Source organism: Heptranchias perlo, chromosome 4, assembly GCF_035084215.1.
Source record: "Heptranchias perlo isolate sHepPer1 chromosome 4, sHepPer1.hap1, whole genome shotgun sequence".
Lineage (NCBI taxonomy): Eukaryota > Metazoa > Chordata > Chondrichthyes > Hexanchiformes > Hexanchidae > Heptranchias > Heptranchias perlo.
This window is the reverse complement of record NC_090328.1, coordinates 119,173,179-119,199,937: the sequence shown is the minus strand read 5'-3', so window position 1 is coordinate 119,199,937 and position 26,759 is coordinate 119,173,179. Positions and strand designations below refer to the sequence as shown.

General features: G+C 44.2%; 1 protein-coding gene across 1 annotated transcript in view; it reads left to right on the top strand.

Moving 5' to 3' along the window:
• The first annotated feature begins 403 nt into the window (after positions 1-403).
• svep1 (sushi, von Willebrand factor type A, EGF and pentraxin domain containing 1) overlaps positions 404-26,759 on the top strand; it is a 204,790-nt gene continuing 178,434 nt past the window's right edge. The window contains exons 1-3 of the mRNA XM_067983570.1: positions 404-1,002; positions 20,093-20,348; positions 23,008-23,184. Coding sequence (XP_067839671.1) covers positions 502-1,002; positions 20,093-20,348; positions 23,008-23,184 — 934 coding nt within the window. The 5' untranslated portion in view covers positions 404-501. The remainder of the gene's footprint in view (positions 1,003-20,092; positions 20,349-23,007; positions 23,185-26,759) is intronic.

Here is a 26,759-nt window from a genome sequence, read left to right as displayed (position 1 = left end):
TTGCACAAATGACCTGGAAGAAGTGCCATTGTTCAAGGTGAAAACCGAGCTATTTAAACATTCGGGCCTGAAAAGTGGCCAAAGTGTTTTCAATTAAAATGGCACTCTTGGTATCTGGTTTTGCCAGACATATGGGATCAATCAGGAAGTTTGTGCTGATGTTTTCTTTGGGAATGCTGATAGCCTGACGCACATGTAGCAAGCGACAAGGAATCTCAGTTACTCCAGCAGTTTTTTAAAAAAAACTTCTCTGCCCGCCCCTCCCCTTTACTGCTTTAGCATCAGACTCATAAAGACACTTAAAGTTTCATCCCTTCACAACCTGACTCCTTGTGCTGGTCTCCTGAAAAAGTGCAGTCATAAGAGAAAGATACTGAGAGAGGAAAAGACAGAGTAGATTGTTTTCCCTGTGTCCATTTTACAGAAGAAACTGTGCAGAGAACCTGGGATGTTCTGTGAAGATTGAATTTTTTTTTTACCTGTTTTAATTTTTGTTTAATAATGCGGCATGCGGTAACCCTCTCCTTGCTTCTGCACGCTGCATGCTGCTTATCTTCTTACCTCCCGTTTTCTTTCCAGAGGAACGGCTTAATGGGAAAGACCTTTGAGCTGAAGGAACGGCGCAATGCCCTGGACACGGGTGCCAGCAGAGTGCTGAAGCTGGGCGCCGTCTTCAAGCAAAACGTGCGCAAGCTGAGAGAGAAGAGCGGCAGCTTGGACCTGGTCTTCCTGGTGGACGAGTCCTCCAGCGTGGGCCGGGTTAACTTCGACAACGAGCTGAAGTTCGTCAAGAAGCTGCTCTCAGACTTCCCGGTGGTGCCCTCCGCCACCCGGGTGGCGATTGTGACCTTTTCCTCCAAGAACCACGTGGTGCCCAGGGTCGACTACATCTCAGCCCCGAAGGTCCGCCAACACAAGTGCTCGCTGCTGAACGAGGAGATCCCCGCCATCAGCTACAGGGGAGGAGGGACTTTCACCAAGGGAGCTTTCCAACAAGCCGCAGTAAGGCAGCCTTCCGTTTTACCCTTTCGTTTCTCAGATAGGATAGAAGAATTGATCGCTGGTCTATTGATCATTTGGTCATGAGAGGGGTGTAAGATCGCTAAGCCTTGTTGAAATGTAAAAGATCTTCTGGTATTGGGGGGGGTGGGGAGAGGAAATGCTCCCCTGCGCTGGTGAACTGAATAATTTGTTATACCTTTATTTGGTTTTAACTCAAGGTTAACAAATTTTTTAAAAGTAGTCTTTATTCTGGACAATTGCAGAAACATCTGTCTTTGTCTGTTGATGCTGGCTTGGGGAAGCACTTTGAGCAACACGTTAGTTTGCAAGTAGTGCAGAAATGATACCTAAAGTGTTGCTCTGCCCACATGGGCTGTAGGTCTGATTTAGGAGGGTTTGACAGACACAAGATGCTTGCCAGCCTGGCCATGAGGATAATACGATCATTTCTAATCTCTTAGGCAGATCCAGAGCAGAATGCAATGTACAAACACGGGCCAGCTCCCGCAGCTGCTGAAAGCTCAACTTACACAGGATAGTTATCAGAACCTCTCAGTGGGTTTCGTACAGTAAGCAATTTCTGGGTTAAAGTTGTTCAGCGCAATGTTAGTGTACCATAGGATATTGCTACCATGAAAATAGCGAACAAAGCAAACAAAGGTGTCAGTCTTGCCTCAGTGGGTCGCACTCTTGCCTCTGAGTCAGAAGGTTGTGGGTTCAAGTCCCACTCCAGAGACTTAAGTACGTAATCCGGGCTGAGCACGCCTAGTGCAGTACTGAGGCAGTGCTGCACTGTCGGAGGTGCCGTCTTTTGGATGAGAAGTTAAACCGAGGCCCCGTTTGCCCTCCTAGGTGGATGTAAAAGATCCCATGGTGCTATTTCGAAGAGCAAGGGAGTTCTCCCCGGTGTCCTGGTTATCCCTTAACCAAAACTTTAAAAAAAAACAAATTATCTGGTCATTATCACATTGCTGTTTGTGGGAGCTTACTGTGTGCAAATTGGCTGCCGCGTTTCCTACATTACAACAGAGACTGCACTTCAAAAGTACTTCATTGGCTGTAAAGTGCTTTGGGACATCCTGAGGTTGTGATATGTGCAAGTCTTTCTTTTGTATGAACCCTTGAGGCATTTGAAGTTAATATTGTACAGTGCGATTTCAGAGCACTACCACTGAGCCTGGATTTTGTGATTCTCACTACCGTTATCCTTGTACGGGAGTTGAAATAACCCACTAAAGATGAGTTAATGTTAAATTACATGGCACCGCTGACCAGAAAGTTGTCAATCGCACTCCCACTATTTCCTGATGTGAGCTCCCACTGAGCAAGACTCGCCACCTGGAGCGCGGTTTCCTAAAACTGCTTCTGGTGTGGGTGCACGTCATTTAAATATAAATGCGATGCAAAGTATGTTTCAACCATCCTTAGCCACAAATGGCGGAGAGTGGGCAACTACGGAGGCACTAGAGAGTCTCTTACATATTAGAAGTTTAGAAGAATGAGAGGTGATCTTATTGAAATGTATAAGATCCTGAGGGGACTAGAAGGGGTAGATGCTGAGAGGATGTTTCCCCTTGTGGGAGAGACTAGAACTAGGGGACACAGTTTAAAAATAAGGGGTCTCCCATTTAAGACAGAGATGAGGAGAAATTTTTTCTCTCAGAGGGTCCTGAGTCTGTGGAACTCCCTTCCCCAGAGAGCGGTGGAGGCAGGGTCATTGAATATTTTTAAGGTTGAGTTAGATAGATTCCTGACTAACAAGGGAGTCAAAGGTTATAGTAGGTAGATGGGAAAGTAGGGCTGAGGTCACAATCAGATCGGCTATGATCTTATCAAATGGCAGAGCAGGCTCGAGGGGCCGAATGGCCTACTCCTGCTCTTAATTCGTATGTTCGTATGTACATTCGTCAACAGCTCTCACATCTAAACCTCGGGTAGAATAAAATAAACTTTTGGAAAATATTATATGGCATTGTGGTCTTTCTCCTCCTAATTAGCAAAATGTATTTATTTATATTTGTTAAATTGTTTTCATAAAGTTCTTGCTAATATATGGTTACCCCTGTCGTCATCCCTTTCGAAGCCAGCTGTAAGGGTTGTAAGATGTGTTTTGGCGAACCACAATTTCTCAGTTTTCTCATTATGTTAAGTGAAATATTTGTGAAAATAATGAAACGCTTTCCAGCAATGGGCAGTTGCAGTCCAATGGTTCCGTGTCCATTTCCAAGTGGGTGCAGTGCCCAGTCAGCAGTCATTCGGCAGCATCAAAGTGCAATTTTGCTCTTAGGAAAACTCCAACTGTGCCTTGTAATATAACTTTAACTGCTGTTTAGTGGGTTATTCTAACTCCCTTGCATGGAGTTATGGTAGTGAGTATTACAATATCCCAGAAAAAGAAGGGGCCTGCCCGAGTTTCAGTAAATATGCCACAAATCATGCAATTCTATTGTACATAATGAGAAATGACTATTCCTGTTTATTACCACAGCATGAATCTGATACTCGACATTGCAAATTCTTGTGAATAATAATCTAATGTTACAAAGTGATGAAAATGAGTGCTCTTGGTCTCTTTGAATAATATTGTATTAACCAGGAAGGGAACAGTCTTACGTTTTATTAATTACTAATATAGACCTTTGCAGTTACACTGGGCAGAGTTTAGAACATGCACGCTTAACATGTTTCTATGCAATTCCCTTGTCCGTTACTTCAATGGAGGTAATAAACACCCCTCTTTTTTAAAGGGTTAATACTTCTGTTAAAGTTAGCAACAAAGGAATTGCTAACCATCCCGTGGTGTCATTTCAAGACCATAGACTTTTAATTTTCTTTTTCTGAATTTCCTTTGGTTTCTCATTTCTCTAAATATGTTTTCCTATTTGGTGATTTGGCCTGGAGTGTATCTGTGCATCAGCAACCTGTGGGCCACATTGATCGGATGTGGATTCGGACCAGGACTTTCCAACAAAGAGCTCCTGATCTCGGCCCTGCTATCACTGATATATGATGAGTGAAAAATAAGATGCTTATAGAATCATAGACGTTTACAACATGGAAACAGGCCCTTCGGCCCAACATGTCCATGTCGCCCAGTTTATACCACTAAGCTAGTCCCAATTGCCTGCACTTGGCCCATATCCCTCTATACCCATCTTACCCATGTAACTGTCCAAATGCTTTTTAAAAGACAAAATTGTACCCACCTCTACTACTGCCTCTGGCAGCTCGTTCCAGACACTCACCACCCTTTGATTGAAAAAATCGCCCCTCTGGACCCTTTTGTATCTCTCCCCTCTCACCTTAAATCTATGCCCCCTCGTTATAGACTCCCCTACCTTTGGGAAAAGATTTTGACTATCTACCTTATCTATGCCCCTCATTATTTTATAGACTTCTATAAGATCACCCCTAAACCTCCTACTCTCCAGGGAAAAAAAGTCTCAGTCTATCCAACCTCTCCCTATAAGTCAAACCATCAAGTCCTGGTAGCATCCTAGTAAATCTTTTCTGCACTCTTTCTAGTTTAATAATATCCTTTCTATAACAGGGTGACCAGAACTGTACACAGTATTCCAAGTGTGGCCGTACTAATGTCTTGTACAACTTCAACAAGACATCCCAACTCCTGTATTCAATGTTCTGACCAATGAAACCAAGCCTGCTGAATGCCTTCTTCACCACCCTATCCACCTGTGACTCCACTTTCAAGGAGCTATGAACCTGTACTCCTCGATCTCTTTGTTCTATAACTCTCCCCAACGCCCTACCATTAACGGAGTAGGTCCTGGCCCGATTCGATCTACCAAAATGCATCACCTCACATTTATCTAAATTAAACTCCATCTGCCATTCATTGGCCCACTGGCCCAATTTATCAAGATCCCGTTGCAATCCTAGATAACCTTCTTCACTGTCCACAATGCCACCAATCTTGGTGTCATCTGCAAACTTACTAACCATGCCTCCTAAATTCTCATCCAAATCATTAATATAAATAACAAATAACAGCGGACCCAGCACCGATCCCTGAGGCACACCGCTGGTCACAGGCCTCCAGTTTGAAAAACAACCCTCTACAATCACCCTCTATCTTCTGTCGTCAATCCAATTTTGTATCCAATTGGCTACCTCACCTTGGATCCCGTGAGATTTAACCTTATGTAACAACCTACCATGCGGTATAACAAGAACTGGGGTATAACAGGGAGTGGGCTTTAACAGAGAATGGGCTTTAACAGGGAATGGGGTATAACAGGGAGTGGAGTATAACAGGGAGTGGGGTATAACAGGTGGCTCTCCCATACCTTTTCTCGCTAGTTAGAGAGCAGCATTGATGCTATTTGACTAAGTTAGTGAGGAGGTGATGAGCTCCCAGGTGTTGCCAGTGGTTCTCTTGAGCTGGGTGTTAACCCTAATTCATCACTTTGAGGGTGGACTTCATTTCCGACCTCCATGCTTTCACCCTCTGTAAACATTCAGAATGCCATGACCCACGTTCTCAAGCACTCTAAGGCCCACATTCCCATCGCATTGTCTTTGAGAAACCCCACTGGTTCTTTGTGGCACAAAGAATCATCTTTAGGATTCTTGTCCTCATCTTCAAATCCTTCCTTGGCCTCATCCTTTCCTACCTGTAAGATCTCATTCGGTTATATTACCCTCCATGCAGCCTTCTATCCAGTGACACTAGTTTATTTCTTGTTCCATGTTCCCTCCACTTCTCTATGGACAGCTATTTCTTCAGCCACTTTTCCCCACCTCGTTGATTCAAAAAGGTCCCTGAAGGACCCTTTCCTTCAATCATGCCTTCATTCTCACCTTCCCCCTCTCTTCCCTTTCTCTCACCTGCTCAGTGTCCACCCATTGTCCCCATCCTGTGGCGTGCACAGACATCTCTCTATGTGAGGAGAAATGTAAGTTCTTGTCAGAATGCATACAGGAGTAGTCCAAATTGATTCATGCTCCAAATTTCTCCCTCCCTTTCACTTGGGAATGTTTCTCATTGCATAACATTCTGCTTGGCACCATCTGCAGAATGCTTGGGCAAGATTGGGAATTGGGCTGTTGAGAATTATAGACTAAATTTGGCAATTTACCAATGAAGTGAGTGCAGGTTGGAGAATTGGTGCTATAGTGTTGTAGCCTTACCTCCAACTTACATTCCCTTCAACACAGCACCCACTGGGATTGGTAAATTCATCCAGAATATGCAATGAAAACTATGTGAAGACTGATATGTTTATCCACACATCATTACATTGAATGAAGTCTGTAGTCTGTTTCCAAGACTTGATTTTTGTCTTTAGCTCTGGTTGGACTGATGCACATTGAAATGTCCGTATCCTAACTCGCAGCAAGTCCCGTTCACCCAGTACCCCAGCGCTCGCTGACCTACATTGGTTCCCGGTTCGGCAACGCCTCAATTTTAGAACTCTCATCCTTATGTTCAAATCCCTCCATGGCCTCGCCCCCTTCCTATCTCTGTAACCTCCAACAGCCCTCCGAGATCTCTGTGCTCCTTCAATTCTGGCCTCTTGCACATCCCCGATTTTCATCACTCCACCATTGGCGGCCATGCCTTCAGCTGCCTATTAGGGAGCTCTGGAACTCCCTCCCTAAACCTCTCCGTCTCTCTACCGCTCTCTCCTCCTTTAAGATGCTCCTTAAAACCTACCTCTTTGACCAAGCTTTTGGTCCCCTGTCCTGATATCTCCTTATGTGGCTCAGTGTCAAATTTTGTTTGATAACACATCTGTGAAACACCTTGGGGTCGTTTTACTACAGTGAAAGCGCTGTATAAATGCAAGTTGTTGTTGTTGTTGTTGTTGTTGTAAGAGCCTGTATGCAACTCACTTGGAAGCTGCCACTCATTTCAAAGAAATATTGTGCATAGATATGGAATACAATTAATTTAATGTATGTTTCCCAGTCATCTACTTAACTCACCCTCCAATAAATGGCATTCCAATGGTAATGGTTATGTGATGCTTCCAATCATAGAATGTTATAGCACAGAAGGAGGCCATTCGGCCCATCTTGCCTGCGCCAGCTCTTTGAAAGAGCTATCCAATTAGACCCACTCCCCTGCTCTTTCCCCATATCCCTGCAAATGTTTCCTTTTCAAGTATATAACCAGTTCCCTTTTGAAAGTTACTATGGAATCTGTTTCCACCACCCTTTCAGGCAGTGCATTCCAGATCATAATTACTCGCTGCATAAAAAAATATTCTCCTCATCTCCCCTTTGGTTCTTTTGCCATATATGTTCAGGTTCCATATCACTATCAGAAGAAAATAATGTCTGGCCCATCACCTTTGTTGCTTCCAACAGACAATGTTGAATTTACTAGCATGGTTTTATTATAATTGGGTCACTTCCTGTGGGAAGTGAATAACCAGAAGTAAAGTTTCCAGAAAGTTACAGCTCAGTGTAATTTCTCCCCAACCATCTAAGGCAATCCAGTAAAAATTCTAAGATGTTACTCCAATATAACATTCCACTTTATTCAGCTCTGACCAGTTGCATTTCACAGACGATGTTTCCAAAGTTCCGGCAACAGGAACCATTGTGTTCCATGGAGTATTTGGCCAGGTCTGTGTGTACACCACTATAATCTTCAATCTTGACTTTAACCATTACGTCCTCTCAGTTTGCTAACTCCATCATGATAAGAAGACTTCATTTTTTTTTTAAATAGATAATTTAAAGCATTAAGTTTAAGGCAATAACTTTCAGTTCTCCTGACATTCATACGCCATGAATGTGACATCATCACAGATGTTTGTTTCAGTTACTGTGCTGTAACTCACTGACAGCCAGCTACTTTTTCCATTCTGTACAGATGCCGATCCTTAGCAATCACTCATTCACCTTGAAAGCAATGCCACAGTTTCTTTATGGGTTTAGCTTGAGACTATTGAATGATGCTTTTCTTTTGGTCATTTTGCCCAGTTGATTTATAAAAGCTTAAAATTCATTAGGGACAGAAAAAGGTCGTCAATCTGATTAGTTCAAAGGTCAACTATCACTGTAGCTTCTCACCATATCCCTCAATTCCTTGAAGGGAAAAAATTTGCAGGGCTACGGGGAAAGAGCGGGGGAATGAGACTAACTGGATTGACCTTACAAAGTGTCGGCACGGCTCGATGGGCTGAATGGCCTCCTTCTGTGCTGTAACAATTCTATGATTCTCTGATAATCTCTGGAAATGAATCTCTTGAACTAACTGATACCTTTTGCTTCAATGCCCTTGTCCGATAACATATTCCCCAATATTCCTTCTTGCTCCTAGCTTCCTAATTTTTTAATCTTGCTTCCTTTGTATTTGAACCACTCACCACAATGGACAACTTTCCTGGATCAATTTTGTCAATTCCCTTCGTAACCTTGAGATGTCAATTAGACCTTATCTCAAATTCTCCTGTTTTACAAGGAAAATGAAGACCAACTTCAACAAATGAGAGACTGGAGAAGCTGGGATTGTTCTCCGTTGAGCAGAGAAGGCTAAGAGGAGATTTAATAGAGGCGTTCAAAATCATGAAGGGTTTTGATAGAGTAAATAAGGAGAAACGGTTTCCAGCGATTGGAGGGTTGATAACCAAAGGACACAGATTTAAAGTAATTGGCAAAAGAACCAAAGACCAGATGAGGAGAATTTTTTTTACTCAGTGAGTAGTTATGATCTGGAATGCACTACCTGAAAGGGTGGTGGAAGCACCTTTTAAAAGGGAACTGGATAAATACTTGAAGGGGAAAAATCTGCAGGGCTACGGGGAAATGGCAGAGGAGTGGGACTAATTGGACAGCTCTTCCAAAGAGCCGGCACAGGCACAATGGGCCAATTGGCCTCCTTCTGTGCTGTAAGATTCTAAGATTCTATAACTTCCTCAACCTTCCCTCATAACTTCTGTTCCTGACACTATTTCACACCTTCGCTGCTCATCTCTGCCCCCTCTCAAGGGCACCAGTAATCGACTCAGTACTCCAAATATTCTGACTGACGGGGCCTTATACAGGGGCGTTGCCCGAAAGGGAGCGCTGATTAGCCATGGATGTGGCTATGGTGACACCATTTTAGCCACATGCATCAGTTCTGTTGGTGTTTTCATGGAGCTAAATTTTGGCAATTTCACCCATGTTCCACACCATTTTAGCAGATAACCAGTAAGCAGTAACCAAGGAAGTGGAACACACACAACAATCAGAACTCACTCGCACACTGTTTCTCTTCTTAACATTTTACTACCAAATGCACAAAAAGGTTAAAGTTCACATGCATTTGCCATGTGACTATGAAAATCATATGCCTTATAATGGTGTTGATTACAAACAATGACGGACAGGAAAAGACCCTCTGGTCCATCCAGCCTGTCCCACACAACTGCGATGCCTTGTGTATCATGATATATACACACCCCACCCCACTCGAAACCATGTGATTGTGAGATGGTGAGATCAATTGGGTTAGAGGGTCATCTTCATCCAACCTATCTTATGATCTTTGCTTAACTTTAGAACACAGTGGTACAAAAGCAGACATGGGTGTCGATGTGAAAATAATCAACTTCTGACCCATTTCCCTTCAATGTCTGACAACTCCTGTAGGTGGCAATGTTAAACTGTTAACAGATGAGACTTCAGTCAGTGCTGGGCACTTGTGGGAAATGGGCTTGGGTGGGGATTTCAGGAAAACTCTTAAGGAAACGGGACATGTACGAGACTCGTTCCAACAAAGTCCACAATTTTGTTTCAAATTTGTGCCATTGTGTATGTGACACATGGCGTTAATCTTTTTACCAATACCTTCTCGTTCACAGTTTTGGTGCATTTTTGTTTTTTTAATTCCTAATTATGTAACTCTTCTTGGCAACCCCCCCCTCCATGATTGCCAAATCTGCATATGATTCTCTTGGTTCTGGCACTATCCCTCTGAATTTTGAAGCTGTCATCATTACCCTTTTCTCAAAAGGTTTGCTTTCAACAGTTACCACCCTATCTCTAACCTCCCCCTCCAATCTAACATCCCCAATATGTTGTTGTCTCCCAGTTCTGTGCCCATCTGTCCCATAGCTCAAAGCTTGAATCCCTTCAGTCCAGCTTCCAGCTTGTCCTGCCCAAATCACAAAGGCATCCTCTGTGACGCTAACCGAGGTGTATTATCTGTCCTTGTCCCCCTTGACCTCTCCATACTGTTCAATACGGTCAGGCAGGTCATTCTCTTCATTGCTACTCCTCTGTTGTCTATCTCTAAGTAGGAAACAGAAGCTCAAAAGCAAAATACCGCAGAGGCTGGAAATCTGAAATAAAAACAGAAAATGCTGGAGAAGCTCAGCAAGTCAGGCAGCATCTGTGGAGAAAGAAACAGAGTTAACGTTTCAGGTCGAAGACCTTTCATCAGAAGTGGAAAATGTTAAAAGAGTTAAAGTTTTTGAGCAAATACAGAGCCAGGGAAAGGGGAGGAAGGAGGGGAGGAAAGAACAGAAGGGAAGGACTGTGATAGGGTGGAGGGCAGGAGTGATTAAATGACAAAAGAGATGATGGTGCAAGGCAAGGAAGTTGGTAATGGGACAGGTTAAGAAACAAAAGATTGATCAGGAGTAGCTTTAAATGGCAGCAGCAGAACCATTACCAGCACTAGCTGACCGAAAAAATGGGAGCAGTGGTTATGATCTGAAGTTATTGAAATCAATTTGAGTCCTGAAACTGTTTCCAGTGGCAGGAGGGTCGGTAACCAGAGGACACAGATTTAAAATAATTGGCAAAAGAACCAGCGTGGAGATGAGACTAGAACTAGGGGCCACAGTTTAAAAATAAGGGGTCTCCCATTTAAGACAGAGATGAGGAGAAATTTTTTCTCCCTGAGGGTCGTGAGTCTGTGGAACTCCCTTCCCCAGAGAGCGGTGGAGGCAGGGTCATTGAATATTTTTAAGGTTGAGTTAGATAGATTCCTGATTAACAAGGGAGTCAAAGGTTATAGTAGGTAGATGGGAAAGTAGGGTTGAGGTCACAATGAGATCAGCCATGATCTTGTCAAATGGCAGAGCAGGCTCGAGGGGCCGAATGGCCTATTCCTGCTCTTAATTCGTATGAGGAGACATTTTTTTTTAACACTGCGAGTTGTTATGATCTAGAATTCACTGGAAGGGTGGTGCAGATTCCAGATCATAACAACTCGCTGTGTGTAAGAAAAAAGTCTCCTCATCTCTTTCAAAAGGGAATTGGATAAATACTTGAAAAGGAAAAATTTACATGGCTATGGGGGAAAGAGCAGGGGAGTGGGATTAATTGGACAGCTCTTTCAAAGAGCCGGCACAGGCATGGTGGGTGGAATGGCCTCCTTCTGTGCTGTATCATTCTGTGATTCCATAGAATTGCCCTTACGTGGTCCCACTCCTACTTTCTGAATGCAGTGCAGCTCAAACAGTGGCTACTCTTCCTGCTCCCTCATGTCACCTCTGGAGCCCCCTGTGGATCAATGCTTGGCTCCCTCCTCTTCCTCATCCACTTGCTGCAAGGTGGTGCTCCTGCAGGCACGGGTTACCTCCATATGTGTGCTGATCACACTCAGTTCTGCCCTCTCCCTCACTTCCCTTGACCCCACAACCACCTTTGTTCTGTCTGACGTCAAGTCATGAATGGGTCAAAATTTCCTCCGACTGAACACTGAGAAGGTATAATCCATCATTTTCGACCCTTGCCACCAACTCCAACCCACTCTCCACCCACCTGCTGCTGCAAAACCTTGGCGGCCTGTTCAACTCAGAGTTGAGCTTCAAACCCCACATTGTCATCCATCACCAAGACCTCGAATTTCCATCTGGGCAATATCATCCACGTCAGTCATTTTTCTATGTTAAAGACACTACATAAGTACATGTTGTTGTTGTAAGGGTGGTGACAGTGACAGTGGTGGCAGTGGTGAAGGTGACAGTGGCAGTGGTGAAGGTGACAGTGGCACTGTTACTTACTTGGCTATAACGACCCTGCTTCACATTGCAGGTTTAATAGAATTCTATTGTAAGATAACAAGTACAACTCTTCATTTTAAATATTAAATATTTAAATATTATACAAAATATCATTAAAATATGAATTTGGATTTTTTAAAATGTAATCAGAATCCTGAATCAGCAATGCTTTTTTGACAACTGTAATCATTTCTACATTTGTCCCTGATTTTACTTTCTCAATGATAAGACTGCTGTTACTACGGTCAGGCTTTTGTGATATTTTGAAAAGCAAAAAAAATCACTATGTGACATACAATAAATGCTTAAATGAGCCAAAGTTTTAAAAAAAAAATTGTGCTAGTGACATTTCATGGGATATTTTGAATGTGCTTATAATTTGAGAAAAAATTCCCCACATGCACAAATTATTATTATTTTTGCAATGATACTATTGTTATCATCCTTTTGTCCAATGGAATTCAGTTTCATCTTTCATAATGGGAAATTTTTAAAGAGAAACATTTGTTCAGCTTCAGTTTTCTTGTGTTCTTGTCTCCAATCCAAGCCGACACCTGTCTCACAAATTTGCTGGTGCATTGTTGAGGGAAATGGATGTTCCAAGCAAAAGTACAATCCAAAATAGAAGTCATTTGGCCCTGATTTTAACTGCCTCGGCCTGGTGGAGGGGGGGTGGGGGGCAAGGCAGCTAGAATGAGTCCAGTCACTTACTCTGCTTCCCACCCCACCCCCCACAGGCCAAACCTGTCAGGAGGGAGATCGTGGGCTAGAAGAGGCCTAGGCAGGTAAGTAGTTAAATTTAGTTTTAGGTTTCTTTGTGGGCCAGAAGGAGCAGGAGTCTTCCTTCAGGCCTCACAAGGCAGCCTTAGTCCTCCCTTGCCCCATGGCTCATCACCTCCAGAGCCTCCCCTCCCCCTCCACTGACAGCCGGGGACTGATCCTGTGGGTCCCAGGCTGCGGCCTCCTGCCGCGGAATTACCACTCCTGCCGGCCGACCGGGTAGCGGATCTAGCCAGATTCGGGCTGGAACTCTGTCGGAACATTTATGGAATTGTGGCCCTGTCTTTAAGGTTGGCCGGGACTTCACTTCCTCAAACTCCCCGAGATCACACACTACACCTGCACCCCCATTAAAATCAGGGCCTATTTTTCTGAAGTTCAGTTGTACTCTGTAAAGTACATGGAAGCTTCAGAATATGATTCAGAACCCATCGAGGCTTAAATAGAATATTCTGTTGCTAAATCTGTAAAGCATTGGCTGCAAAGTGTGCCTTCACTCGTTAGTCCTATTGCATTTCTCCAACCATTTATATGAAATATGTTATTAATATGCCGTGTACATGGCTGAACGGCATGTTTTGGGCATTGAATCACTTCCGCAGGCACCTTCGAGTCGATCTTATAGAAGATTCAAAGCGCACGATGATTTTCCCATTGGTTCTCCATGGACTGCTGTGTATAAAATGGTCACTTTGAATCACAAAGTAAGTTTGCACCAGGGTAAAAACAAGAGCACATCTATTGTTAATTTATTGGCCTCTCTTCAAGCACGCCTTTGAAAGTTAAAGCAGGCGGGTGAGCTTGTATCCTACGGCACGGGATTACTGTTGCATGTGGCATTCAACTAACAGTGTCTCATAATGAAGATATTTTAATTGAATTACTAAACGTGATCGTTCTAATCCATTTCATTGTCAAGATCCAATCCACACTGTGGATGGTATCTGTAAATCTATCGCATACAAATTTATGACAGAAACAAAAAATGGCCTCGCCCCTCCCTATCTCTGTAACCTCCTCCAGCCCTACAACCCTCCGAGATCTCTGCGCTCCTCCAATTCTGGCCTCTTGCGCATCCCCGATTATCATCGCCCACCACTGGCAGTTGTGCCTTCAGCTGCCCAGGCCCCAAGCACTGGAATTCCCTCCCTAAATCTCTGTACCTCTCTCTCGTCCTATAAGACGCTCCTTAAAACCTATCTCTTTGACCAAGCTTTTGGTCACCTGTCCTAATATCTCTTTACATGGCTCTGTTTTTTCTCTGATAACACTCCTGTGAAGTGCCTTGGGGAAGTTTTACTTCGTTAAAGACGCTATATAGATACAAGTTGTTGTTGTTTACTCTCTCTTCAATGGGAGTAATGCAGCAGTACACAGCCAGTACTGAACTGTTTAGAGGCTATGGGAGTCCCCTTATTTCTGGGCACTAATTCCATTGAACTGATGCAGGCCCCGTCTGATCAGAGTTGTTGCAGCAGGGTTAGTGAAAACTTTTAATTTAAAAAGGGCCAAAGGCTTGTAAGTTCCTCCCAGCTGAATATTCTTCCAGTTACGATCAATGGTCAGAAATGCTTCCACGCATTACACACATCCCATGGGCACAGTTGCTACATTGCGGTGCACGAATAGTACCCTTGCAGTTTATCAGATAGGTTTTATGTAGCTGATTATTGACTTAACGTAAGTGCGCTTAACTGTTGTTTTGCAGGTCCGTTTATTGGCAGGTTTTTCGGCCTACCTTACCTAGATAATTCTTTGCCATTATATTTCAAACTACTTGAGGAAATGGGATCTCTATTAAGTATTTTGTAACCCAATCGTTTGTTTACAACACGCCTGTGCTGTCCATCGCCAGTGAAACTCGTGGCACTAGTTGCTGCTTTTCTCAATCAGTCATTGAGTCAGCCGATGTTCTAAGATTTCTGTCACTGAGATTGTCAGCGTTGGCCCTTTGACTGTAAACAAGCCCACATTTTCCAAATTCTGGTTTCAGAAACTAGAGTCTTAAATGTTTTTACAACGAAATATGCCAGGAGTGCAATGTTTGGTATGTTACGAAGATTAATGGGTTGGCAATAAATCATAAAGATTTAACGATGGGTCTCTGCAGCTTTAAATAATTCGAAATGGCTGTCAGCCAGTGTCTTGAAGGAGGGCAAATAAAACTGCGCACAAGTATTATCGTTACATAACACTCAAGGAAGCGGAAAGGTTTTAAGTTGATGCTGAGTTTAAAAATTGGCTTTTTGTGATTTATTTACTTGATGCCGTTCTGTATAAAGAAAGTAAACTATTGACTCGGCTGGTTCGTGTTAAACTTAGTCCCTAGAGTAACTTCCCCCCTCTCTTCCCCCCCCCCCCCCACACTAAAAATAGGAACATAGGAACAGGAATAGGCCATTCAGCCCCTTGAGTCTGTTCCATCATTCAGTTAGATCGTGGCTGATCTGTATCTTAACTCCCTCTACCCGTCTTGGTTCTGTAATCCTTAATACCCTTTGCCTAACAAAAATCTATCAACCTCAGTTTTGAATTTTTCAATTGACCCCCAGCCTCAACAGCTTTTTGGGGGAGAGAGTTCCAGATTTCCACTACCCTTTGTGTGAAGAAGTGCTTCCTGACATCACCCCTGAACAGCCTAGCTCTAATTTTAAGATTATGTTCCCTTGTTCTGGATTCCCCCCACCAGAGGAAATAGTTTCTCTCTATCTACCCTATCAACTCTTTTAATTGTCCCTCAATCTTTTATATTCAAGGGAATACAAGCCTAGTCTCTCCAACCTGTCCTCATAATTTAGTCCTTTTAGGCCCGTTTTAATAGCAGCTCTACTGCAGTGCATTTGACCGCCTTGATCTGTGTACGAAAGTGCATGGAATCTTCAAAACATTAACTATTCCTGATTTTAACTACTCCTGATTTGATTACTCCACGGCTCTTTTTGCCAGTCTCCTGAATGATCTTTGGCCTTTTTTTGAGTTCCCGGTCTTTCATGCTCACTTCCATATCCAAGTGTGCAGAAATCCAGCTATCAAGTCATGAAGGGCCTGGAGTAGAGCCTCACGTGCTCACACAAGGCCTCTTGCTCCCTGACACTGATAGAGTGGGACAAGTAGAAAAATTTCCAAGTCATACCAGAAGCTTCCAGCTGGGGAAACAATAACAAGGAGGCTAACTATTAGAGCACAATCGATTTGGGATCAGGTGGACAGGAAAATATTGGGGCAGGCTACTGTCGGATCAGGCTTGAATCTGAGCGAGCTGAGATCTCAGCGTGTGAGCGCACCGAGAGAGGGGAGACTTGGGTCAGGAAGAGCAGAGGTGGTGAGCAGATTTTGACCTTGTAGTGAGGAAGAAATTTGAAAAAACAAAAATAGAAAAATGTTGAAAATAGTTTCTTTTTCAAATAGAAAACTAAAAAGTAGAAAATAATAAAGTGCCTTCCCTGTTCATTATTGAGAATCCGATTGGTCTGTAAAGTCATATTAATAATGTCAAAATTAAGCAATGGCATTGAGAAGGATATATTTTGAGTTTCCACCATGAAGAGATGTTTTCCCCCAATGAAACTGTAGCGTTAGCTGCATTGAAGGAAATTAAAATCATGGAATCCATGTAGCACCTATTTCTTTTTCTATAGTTTCATTAATTCAGTTGCTGTTATAAACAGGGCCGTGTATACACTCACAAACTCAACTCATTAGTACCGCACTTACCATTCCTTTCTTATCTGAAGTTGAGAAACACAATCTGCAAGAGTCAGCAGCTTAAGACTGGCATATTTTACACAATTCCAATATCACACAATGCTTAAAGACGCTCTTTAAAGCTTTACCTTTGCGTTAAGTGTGCCTCCGACAGTGCAGGCGCTCCCTCAGTACTGCACTGGGAGTGTCAGCCTAGATTTTGTGCTCAAGTCTCTGGAGTGGGGCTAAAACTTGCAAACAAGTTACTGTGTGACCAACCAGCCCTGAACTAAACATGTGTGCTGTCAACAAGCCTAAAAAGAATTAAAGCTAGTACATTGCAGTGGAATCATCTTTCCCAACATGAAGAAATTCTCCAAATCACCTCCAGTGGATACATAATAATCCAGAGATCCCGTTAACAGTCGGGGACTGTGGTAGAACACAGTCCGGAAAGGGATGGTCATTTTGTGTTATTCTCTCTTTCCATTCCACCTCTGAGGCTAAACATCCTGTTGCAAATTCCCTTTTTTATTTTCAAAATTGAAACTTTGAAATGCAAATGGGCAATATATGTATTTTATTCTTGAACTATCGGACGATGTGTGGTTTATGTAACGTCAGAAAGTAGAACCATAAAATTTCTTGCCAAACTACTTTTTGAGTTAAAGAAATATGTGAATCCTGTAATGGGGCAAAATTGACACTAAATCCCAGGGTTCTGATGTGTCTGTCAATGGTAAATTTGTGCTCCATGTGTGTATTCAAATGGACAAAGAGATGTTTTACAAATCCCATGATTAGCTTCCCACCAATTTCTGTGGGTCAGTAACTGGCAGTGCAGCAAAAAAGTGAGGTCTCGTTTTAACATGTAATTATTTAAGTGTTTTATTCCTAACATTGGTTAGTGTGCAATCTCTGGTGTTTTAATTTCAGACTGTGGATCTGTTTGCTTAATTCTCTTTTTTTCTGTGTGTGGGTAGCGGGAAGAAATTGCTTCCATGTTGCTTAGTAGTTCAGGAGAGCTCACACGATGGTCAGTGGAATCAAATTTTTACTTTTAGCTTTGAGACAGACAGATTGACTGACTCAGCCTTTCACGACCTCAGGACATCCTAAAGTGCTTTACAGCCAATGAAGTACTTTTGAAGTCACTGTTGTAATGTAGGAAACATGGCAGCCAATTTGCAGACAGCAAGATCCCACAAACAGCAATGAGATAAGTGACGGAATAATCTATTTTAGAGATGTTAGTTGAGGGATAAATATTGGCCAGGACACTGTGATGTTTAATAATTGCCATCCTCCTCAACTGCCTCCCCTCCATGGTCAATCTCTGCATGATTGTCCTTGCTTGGTGCCACTCCTGCCTCCTTTGGTCCCAAAGTAATCTGAGTATCTCCAGCAATAGCATTTCCTTCCACCCCCACACGATCATCTGTGGTGTTCACCATCGATTTATCTTTGGCCCCCTCATGTTCAATTCTACATGCACCCCTTAGTGACATCGTCCATAGGAATGGGGTCATGGAATCATAGAATCATATAATCATTACAGCACAGAAGGAGGCCATTCGGCCCATCGAGCCGGCTCTTTGTAAGAGCAATCCTGTTGGTCCCATTCCTTTGCTCTTTCCCAGTAGCCCTGCAAATTTTTCCCCTTCAAATATTTATCCAATTATTTTTTGAAAGCCACGATTGAATCTGTGTCCACCACCCTTTCAGGCAGCGCATTCCAGATCATAACTATTCGCTGCATAAAAAAGTTTTTCCTCACGTCGCCTTTGGTTATTTTGCCAATCACCTTAAACCTGTGGTCCTCTGATTCTCGACCCTTCCGCCAATGGGAACAGTTTCTCTTTATTTACTTTATATAAACCCGTCATGAGTTTGAACACTTGTATCAAATCTCCTCTCAACCTTCTCTGCTCTGAGGAGAACAACCCCAGCTTCTCCAGTCTATCCACGTAACTGAAGTCCCTCATCCCTGGAATCATTCTAGTAAATCTCTTCCGGCCTTCACATCTTTCCTAAAGTGCGGTGCCCAGAATGGGACAGCTTGCATATACATACTGACAACCTCCCAGCTCTATCTCTCCACCAGTGCCCTCAACTCCACAGCTGCCTCTGTGCTGGCAGACTGCCTGTCGGTCATTAACTCATGAATAAGCCAAAATATCCCCCAATTGAACATCCGGAAAGCTGAATTCATTGTTTTCACTCCCATGCCAAAATCTGAACCCTTGCCACTGACTCCTTCTCCCTTCCTGGCTGCTCCCTCAGGCTGACCTAGACTCTATGCAATCTCAGTGTCCTGTTTGATCCAGATCTGAACTTCAAATCCCACATCCTATCCATCACCAAGACTGTAACTTCTGCTGTTGCGATATTAACCGCTTCCACCCCTGATCAACCCCACCACTGCTGGGCCCGTGCCTTTGTAACCTCCAGACAATGCCCTTCTTGCCAGCCTTCCAACTTGAACAAGCTCGAAATCATCCCAAACTCTGCCACCTTCATCCTGACCCACACAAAGCTCCCCTCACCCATCACCCCATCCTCACCCACCTACTCTGTCTCCCTGCCCCTGTCCCCTACTGCAGCAAAGTTAAAATACTGGTCCTCATTTGCAAATCTGCCCACACAACTCACTCTACCCTATCTCTGTGACCTTCTCTCACTTTCCGTCCCCTCCCATGCCTTCCATTTCAGGCCTCTCCCTATCCTTTGTTTTGCTATCGGTGGTAGAACCTTCAGCTGTCTTAGCCCTAAAACCCCTCGACCCCTCACTGCACCTTCTCAAAACCCATCACCTCAACCAAACCCAATGGGTTCACAACTCTTTAAATTACCAAAGAAACATCACACAAATGCTGCCTGCTCTGGTAACAAATGATCATTTCTAAGCCAAAATCACTGAATGTTCCAGCACAGAAACAGGCCATTCGGCCCATCAAAGCTGGGCTGGTGTTTTTCTAACGAGCCAGCCAGTCTAATCCCACTCTCCTACTCACTCCCCATACCCTTTAACATTCCACCCAGTCTAATCCTACTTTCCTGCTCACTCCTCGTATCCTTTAATATCCCACCTAGTCTAATCGCACCCTCCTGTTCACTCTCCATACCATTTAATAAAGCCAACCAGCCTAATCCCATTCACCGCCTTGCTCCCCATACCCTTTAATATCTCACCCAGACTGACCCCACTCTCCTGCTGACTGCCCATACCCTTAAATACCCCACCTAGTCTAATCCCACTCTCTTGCTCACTCCCCATACCCTTTAACATGCCAACCGGTCTAATCCTACTCTCCAAATAATGATTATTAATAACCAACTTTATTGTTATGGTTAAATAAAAAAGCCTGTGTAAAACATTGAATATTTTGATCGGGGCAGCTCAGAATGTAGTATTGGCAGAAAACGTGAATTAAGAATAGCTGAACCTACTTCCACTGGACTTCTAATATTCCAGGAATTTCCTCGGAGCTGCTCCTGCTCCGTCGCTGTCACCTCGCTGGAAGTGCGGCAGAAAATCAGTAAAACGGCGCTCCCGCCACACTTCTGGCCAAGCTACGGCAGAGAGGGATCTGTTCCAAGGAAACTCCGGGCCAAACAACGTCTGTTCAGTAACGCACCCCTCTTCTTTTCACCAGCAAATACTGCGGCATTCACGAGCGAACGCCACCAAAGTGGTCTTCCTCATCACGGATGGCTACTCGAACGGCGGAGACCCAAGACCGATCGCGGCCTCCCTGCGGGACATGGGGGTGGAGATTTACACGCTCGGCATATGGCAGGGTAACATTCGGGAATTGCAGGACATGGCCTCGCATCCCAAGGAAGAGCACTGCTACATCTTGCATACCTTTGCTGAGTTTGAAGCCTTGGCTCGAAGAGCACTTCACGAAGGTAGGAGTCTGCGGTATGAGGTTACGTAAAATTACATTGAATTAACAGCATAGAAACAGGCCATTCGGCCCAACTGGTCTGTGCCAGCGTTTATGCTTCAGGCGCGCCTCCTCCCTCCCTACTTCATCTCATCCTATCAACATGTGTTTATCCAGCTTCCCCTAAAATGCATCTATGCTATTCACCTCAACTACTCCATGTGGTAGTGAGTTCCACATTCTAATCACTCTCTGCGTAAAGAAGTTTTTGCTGAATTCCTCATTGGATTTATTAGTGATTATCTTATATTTATGGCCCCTAGTTCTGGTCTCCCCCACAAGTGGGAACATCTTCTCTATGTCTATCGTATTAAACCCTTTCATAATCTTAAAGACCTGGTTTGGGGGGAGAGGGGGAGCAGTCACTTACTCCCTTCGATCCCGCTGCCTTCCCACTGTATCCCGTTGTTAACCTGTTCCTTTGAGCAGGCAAGCAGGACACTCGTAGGAAGGAAACGGGGTCCTGCTTTAAATATGCAGATCGGGTCCCGATGACAAGTTTACTCGGTGGCCTGATTGGAGGTGGGGGAGGGGGAAGGGGGAGGGGAGGGGGGAAGCAGTGACACCGCTCCCCCATCCCCCCCAATCACCCCCCACCCCCACCCCCGGCAGGCCAGACCTGCCGAGAGGGAGATCGTGGGCCAGAAGAGGCCCAGTAAGGTCAGTTTCAAAATGTAATTTTAGGTTTCCTTGTGGGTCAGGAGGAGCACAAGCCCTTGTCCTGGGCCTTCCCCCCAACTCTTCCGATCGCCTCCAGAGCCCCCCGGACGCCCCTCGACTGACTGCTGGGGGCTGTTCTCACTGCCGATATGGCTGTGAGGATGCATTAAATGCTTTAGAGCCCTGGAATGGCTTAATTGTTTAAACAAATGCTACGCTTATTGTTACATTCTGTGCAATGCCACTCATCCAAACAGTTCAGGCGAGTTCCCTGACCAGATAAGTCAATCATTGATCAGTCACTTTGCCAACATGGCTCCAGGAACTGCATTTTCATGATAATTCATTGTAAAGAAAAACACTGAGAAGTCTGACATGAAAAAACACTAATCAAGTACAAATATTACTACTTATATTAATTGCAGTGTATAATACTAAATAATACTCATGCAGCATTGAAACTTGGATATAGTATGCTGAAATAATTAGACAGAGAGTATTCGATATGTTTTTATATTGTTGACCAGCCTTCTTGCAAATTCTCCAATACAGCTATAAAATCCTTGCGTTGGTAACACTGTAATGCCTCCTGTCCATTGAAATTAAGGATCTTTCAAAGAGCCGGCACAGACACGATGGGTGGAATGGCCTCCTTCTGTGCTGAATGAGTGATGATGTAACGGTAATACCTGCTATTCCTGGTTGCACCACAGGATGGCGTATCTACCTTTTTAAAAACAATGGGGCTGAAATTCCTGCAGCGGGACCGAACTTTTGGCTTTCTTGCTGGCCCGATGGTGACTCTGGGATGGGGTCGGGGTCGGGGCCGTTAGCATAAAAGGGGCAGGCGCCCGTGCCAACTATGGCACCGTGCGGGTGTCTGCTCTGCGAGGGACCAGGAAAATCAGACTTGCTCCTTGGCACTCAGTCGGGAGAGCAGCTGTTTTGGTGCTTGCTCACCGGTGATTGGCATAGGTAAGTAGGTACACCTGCTTCATGCAGGTGGACTTTCCCGAGGTCACAGAAAAGATGGAACTGGTGGAATGTCTGGAAGGAGCACATCATCCCACCAGTCCTGCCTCTTTCAGTGACATTGATCGGAATTTCCCAGCTTAAGGAAAAAGGGGTGGTGATCTGGTGGAACCATGCACACCCCAAATTCAGTCCCTTCCTTATCTCCCCTCACCTAACTTGAGTCTTCTTTTTACTCTCCCAGACCCAGGAATTTTGGCCCTTTTATCACAAGAACTCCTGTTATTCTTGCTTTCACCAAAGGTGGCGCTGTATCCTCTTACAACAAACAACAACTTGCATTTATATAGAACCTTTAAAGTAGTAAAACGTCCCAAGGCGCTTCACAAGAGCATTATCAGACAGAATTTGACACCGAGCCACATAAGGAGATATTAAGACAGGTGACCAAAAGCATGTTCAAAGAAGTGGGTTTCAAGGAGCATCTTAAAGGAGGAGAGAGAGGCGGAAAGGTTTAGGGAGGGAATTCTAGATTCAAGGCGTTGCCGGACTGGGAGCCAATGTAGGTCAGCGGATGTGACGTTAAAGCGAGGCCCCGTCTGCCCTCTCAGGTGGACGTAAAAGATCCCACGGCACCACCTCAAAGAAGAAAAGGTATCTCCTCCTGGTGTCCTAGGACCAATATTTATCCCTCAACCAAGATCACTCAAACAGATGATCCGGTCATTATCACATTGCTGTTTGTGGGAGCTTGCTGTGTGCAAATTGGCTGCCACATTTCCTACATTACAACAGTGACTACACTTCAAAAGTACTTCATTGGCTGTGAAGCGCTTTGGGACGTCCTGAGGTCGTGAAAGGCGCTATATAAATGCAAGTTCATTCTTTCTTTCGTTCTTTTCATCACATAGCAAAATCACTGCAACAAATGATGCTGCTGTTGATTGGGTTCTTCGAGTTGTGGAAATAATGTGCCTTACTCTTTACAGATCTCCCCTCTGGTAACTACATCCAGGAAGACAGATCTCGGTGTTCATTCCTCTGTGAACTGGGCCAAGACTGTTGTGATGTCATGGCGAGCTGCAAGTGTGGCACCAACACTGGCCAGTACGAATGCATCTGTGAGAAAGGCTACTACGGGAAGGGTCTGCAGCATGAATGTACAGGTAGGAGTGTCTGTGGGCTCGTGACTCCGTCTTTTTCATTGTTCAGAGGAGACAGATGCAAAACTTGGCTAAAGAAATTGAACTTTTCCTTAAAAGGTGTTGTTATAATTTAAAGTCTACAGATAAGATCAAAAGTCTGTCCTAAACAAAGCACGAAGCAATTCATTTTATGTCTGCCTCTGCAGTGGTTATTTCGTAAAGAATGATGGCCAAACTATTATTAATAACACATTTAACTTGTAGTTTGAACATTCGACTTTACAGTTCGATTAGCAATGAGATAACAATGCTGCAAGTGGAACTTGGAGCTCAGTTTGAATACCACTGATTTTAAGGGCATTTTAATTATTTTATGGAATCATACAATGATACAGAACAGACGGAGGCCATTCGGCCCATCGTGCCTGTGCCGGCTCTTTGAAAGAGCTATCCAAATAGTCCCATTCCCCTGCTCTTTCCCCTTAGCCCTGCAAATTTTTCCCCTTCAAGTATTTATCCAATTCCTTTTTGAAAGTTACTATTGAATCTGCTTCCACCGCCCTTTCAGGCAGCGCACTCCAGATCATAACAACTCGCTGCGTAAACATTTTGTTCCTCATGTCGCCTCTGGTTCTTTTGCCAATCACCTTAAATCTGTGTCCTCTGGTTACCAACCCTTCTGCCACTGGAAACAGTTTCTCCTTATTTACTATATTAAAACCCCTCATGATTTTGAACACCTCTATTAAATCTCCCCTTAACCTTCTCTGCTCTAAGGAGAACAATCCCAGCTTCTCTAGATCAAAAGCAAAATACTGCGGATGCTGGAAATCGGAAATAAAAAAACAGAAAATGCTGGAAATACTCAGCAAGTCAGGCAGCGTCTGTGGAGAAAGAAAGAGAGATAACATTTCAGGTCGAAGACCTTTTGTTAGAACTGGAAGAAGCTAAAGATTTAACAGTTTTTAAGCAAGTACAGAGCCAGGGAAAGGGATGATGGTGTGGAGGAAGGGGAGGGGTGGAAAGAACAAAAGGGGAAGGTCTGTGATAGGGTGGAGGGCAGGAGTGATTAAACGACAAAAGGGGTGATGATGCAAGGCAAGGAGAATGGTAATGGGACAAGTAAAGAAACAAAAGATGGGTCCGGAGGAGCTGTAAATGGCAACAGCAGAAACATTACCAGCACCTGCTGTTCGAAAAAAAGCAGGTCTCTCCTTGTAAAATATAAATCTCTCCCATCACCTAATGGAATGAATCCTTTAAGCGAATATTCGGTGTGAAAACATTTTGGTGACTCGTTCGCTGGTAGATCGAGTGTTACTTGGGACAGATGTATAGTGCAACTTCAAACATCTGTCATAATGGAGGGGAGCCCACCCTGGCCAACAATGGGAATTAGTGGGAAATCAAGAGTTCCAAGTTACTCCATTTTTGAAAACGATTCTTCACCTGACTTATGGCTGCCTCCGCTCCTACTTATTTAATGTCTGTCATACATTAAATAAGTTTAAAAACACTCGTATGCCATAAGGCTTCTTGGAAAGGATCACTGGAATAGGGACAAGTAAATGATTCAGATCTAATTGTCCCATGAGGGAACATTCATTGTCAGTGGATTTAGTTTTTTTGGCTGCTTTCAATGTAAGATCATTTTCTCTACCTAATATGACACAAGTTCTGTCCTTAACAGATTTTCTGGTGGTCCCCACTGCCCCATCTCTCATGACCCAGTCCCCACTGCCCCATCTCTCCTGACCCAGTCCCCACTGCCCCATCTCTCCTGACCCAGTCCCCACTGCCCCATCTCTCCTGACCCAGTCCCCACTGCCCCATCTCTCATGACCCAGTCCCCACTGCCCCATCTCTCCTGACCCAGTCCCCACTGCCCCATCTCTCCTGACCCAGTCCCCACTGCCCCATCTCTCATGACCCAGTCCCCACTGCCCCATCTCTCCTGACCCAGTCCCCACTGCCCCATCTCTCCTGACCCCGTCCCCACTGCCCCATCGCTCCTGACCCAGTCCCCACTGCCCCATCTCTCCTGACCCAGTCCCCACTGCCCCATCTCTCCTGACCCAGTCCCCACTGCCCCATCTCTCCTGACCCAGTCCCCACTGCCCCATCTCTCCTGACCCAGCCCCCACTGCCCCATCATCTGGCACAATCCCAACTACTGATGCACTCCTGAATCCGGCCTCACTGCCACTGTTTCATTGCTCCAGTGTTTCTTGCACTGCCCCCCCACCCCTCCACCAACCACCTCCATTGTTCTCCCAACCTGCTTCCAACTCCCGCAAAATGTTCCAGAGATATAGTCAAGTATGAGAGAAGGGGGGAGTACGGATGATCAACGCCATACCGTGTTGTAGTTTCTGTGGCGATCCAATCCGACAAGGTTTCACATCTCATCGGTGCACGAAGCACAGTATAAATATGGTTTGAGATCACATCTTGAATTGGCTCAGTTCAGAACTCAACCAGCTGTGTCTCAGGGATTCGAACAATAGCCAGTACTAAATACCAAACTTGTGATTGCACAATGTGAGGAACTAGCCTCTTAGTGTTTAATGGGCTGTCTGCTCCTAGATGGCTTTATAACGCGGTGAATTCTTTATGGATCACTAATAATCAACATTCATACATTGACCACTCCCAGATAATTATATTGTCATGTTTAATATGGGTTTTACCAATGCAATGACTCTGAATTTCACTGATGGGATTTGCTATTGTGGTACTGTAAACCATAATCTAAAACTCTATGGAGAGCTTTCGGGCAGTCTGTTTCTTTAGGAATAATGTCTGGAAGGTAGAAATCTTTAGGCATGGATTGCTGAATCGTTTTTTACTTGGAAACGTTCCTGTTGTTTATCATTTCCACCTGCCTTGTCCCTGCACCACTCATAGTTTTCACTGTTAGACATTTGAGAGAAATGCCTTTGGCCTCTACAAGATGCTTTCTCTTACAATAAAGCCAACCATTGCAATTTGCAAGACAAGCTTCCAAAATTAATAAGACTTTTAACAAGTGTTACATTTCTGGGAATTTTGGAGAGATAACTCAATAACAGTAATCAGCATAAGATCAGCAAACAAGCATTTCAAGTCGAAATGATGTATATTAGAAAATCTTCAGACAGACAACAACAACTTGCATTTATACAACGTCTTTAACATAGTAAAACGTCCCAAGGCGCTTCACAGGAACGATTATCAAACAAAATTTTACACTGAGCCACATAAGGAGATATTAGGACAGGTGACCAAAAGCTTGGTCAAAGAGGTAGGTTTTAAGGAGCGTCTTAAAGGAGGAGAGAGAGGCAGAGAGATGGAGAGGTTTAGGGAGGGAATTCCAGAGCTTAGGGCCTAGGCAGCTGAAGGCACGGCCATCAATGGTGGAGCGATTAAAATCGGGGATGCGCAAGAGGCCAGAATTGGAGGAGCGCAGAGATCTGAGGGCTGTAGGACTGGAGGAGGTTACAAAGATAGGGAGGAGGGAGGCCATGGAGGGATTTGAAAACAAGATGAAAATTTTAAAATTGAGACTTTGCTGGACCAGGAGCCAATGTAGGTCAAACAAGTGGCATTAGATCTGT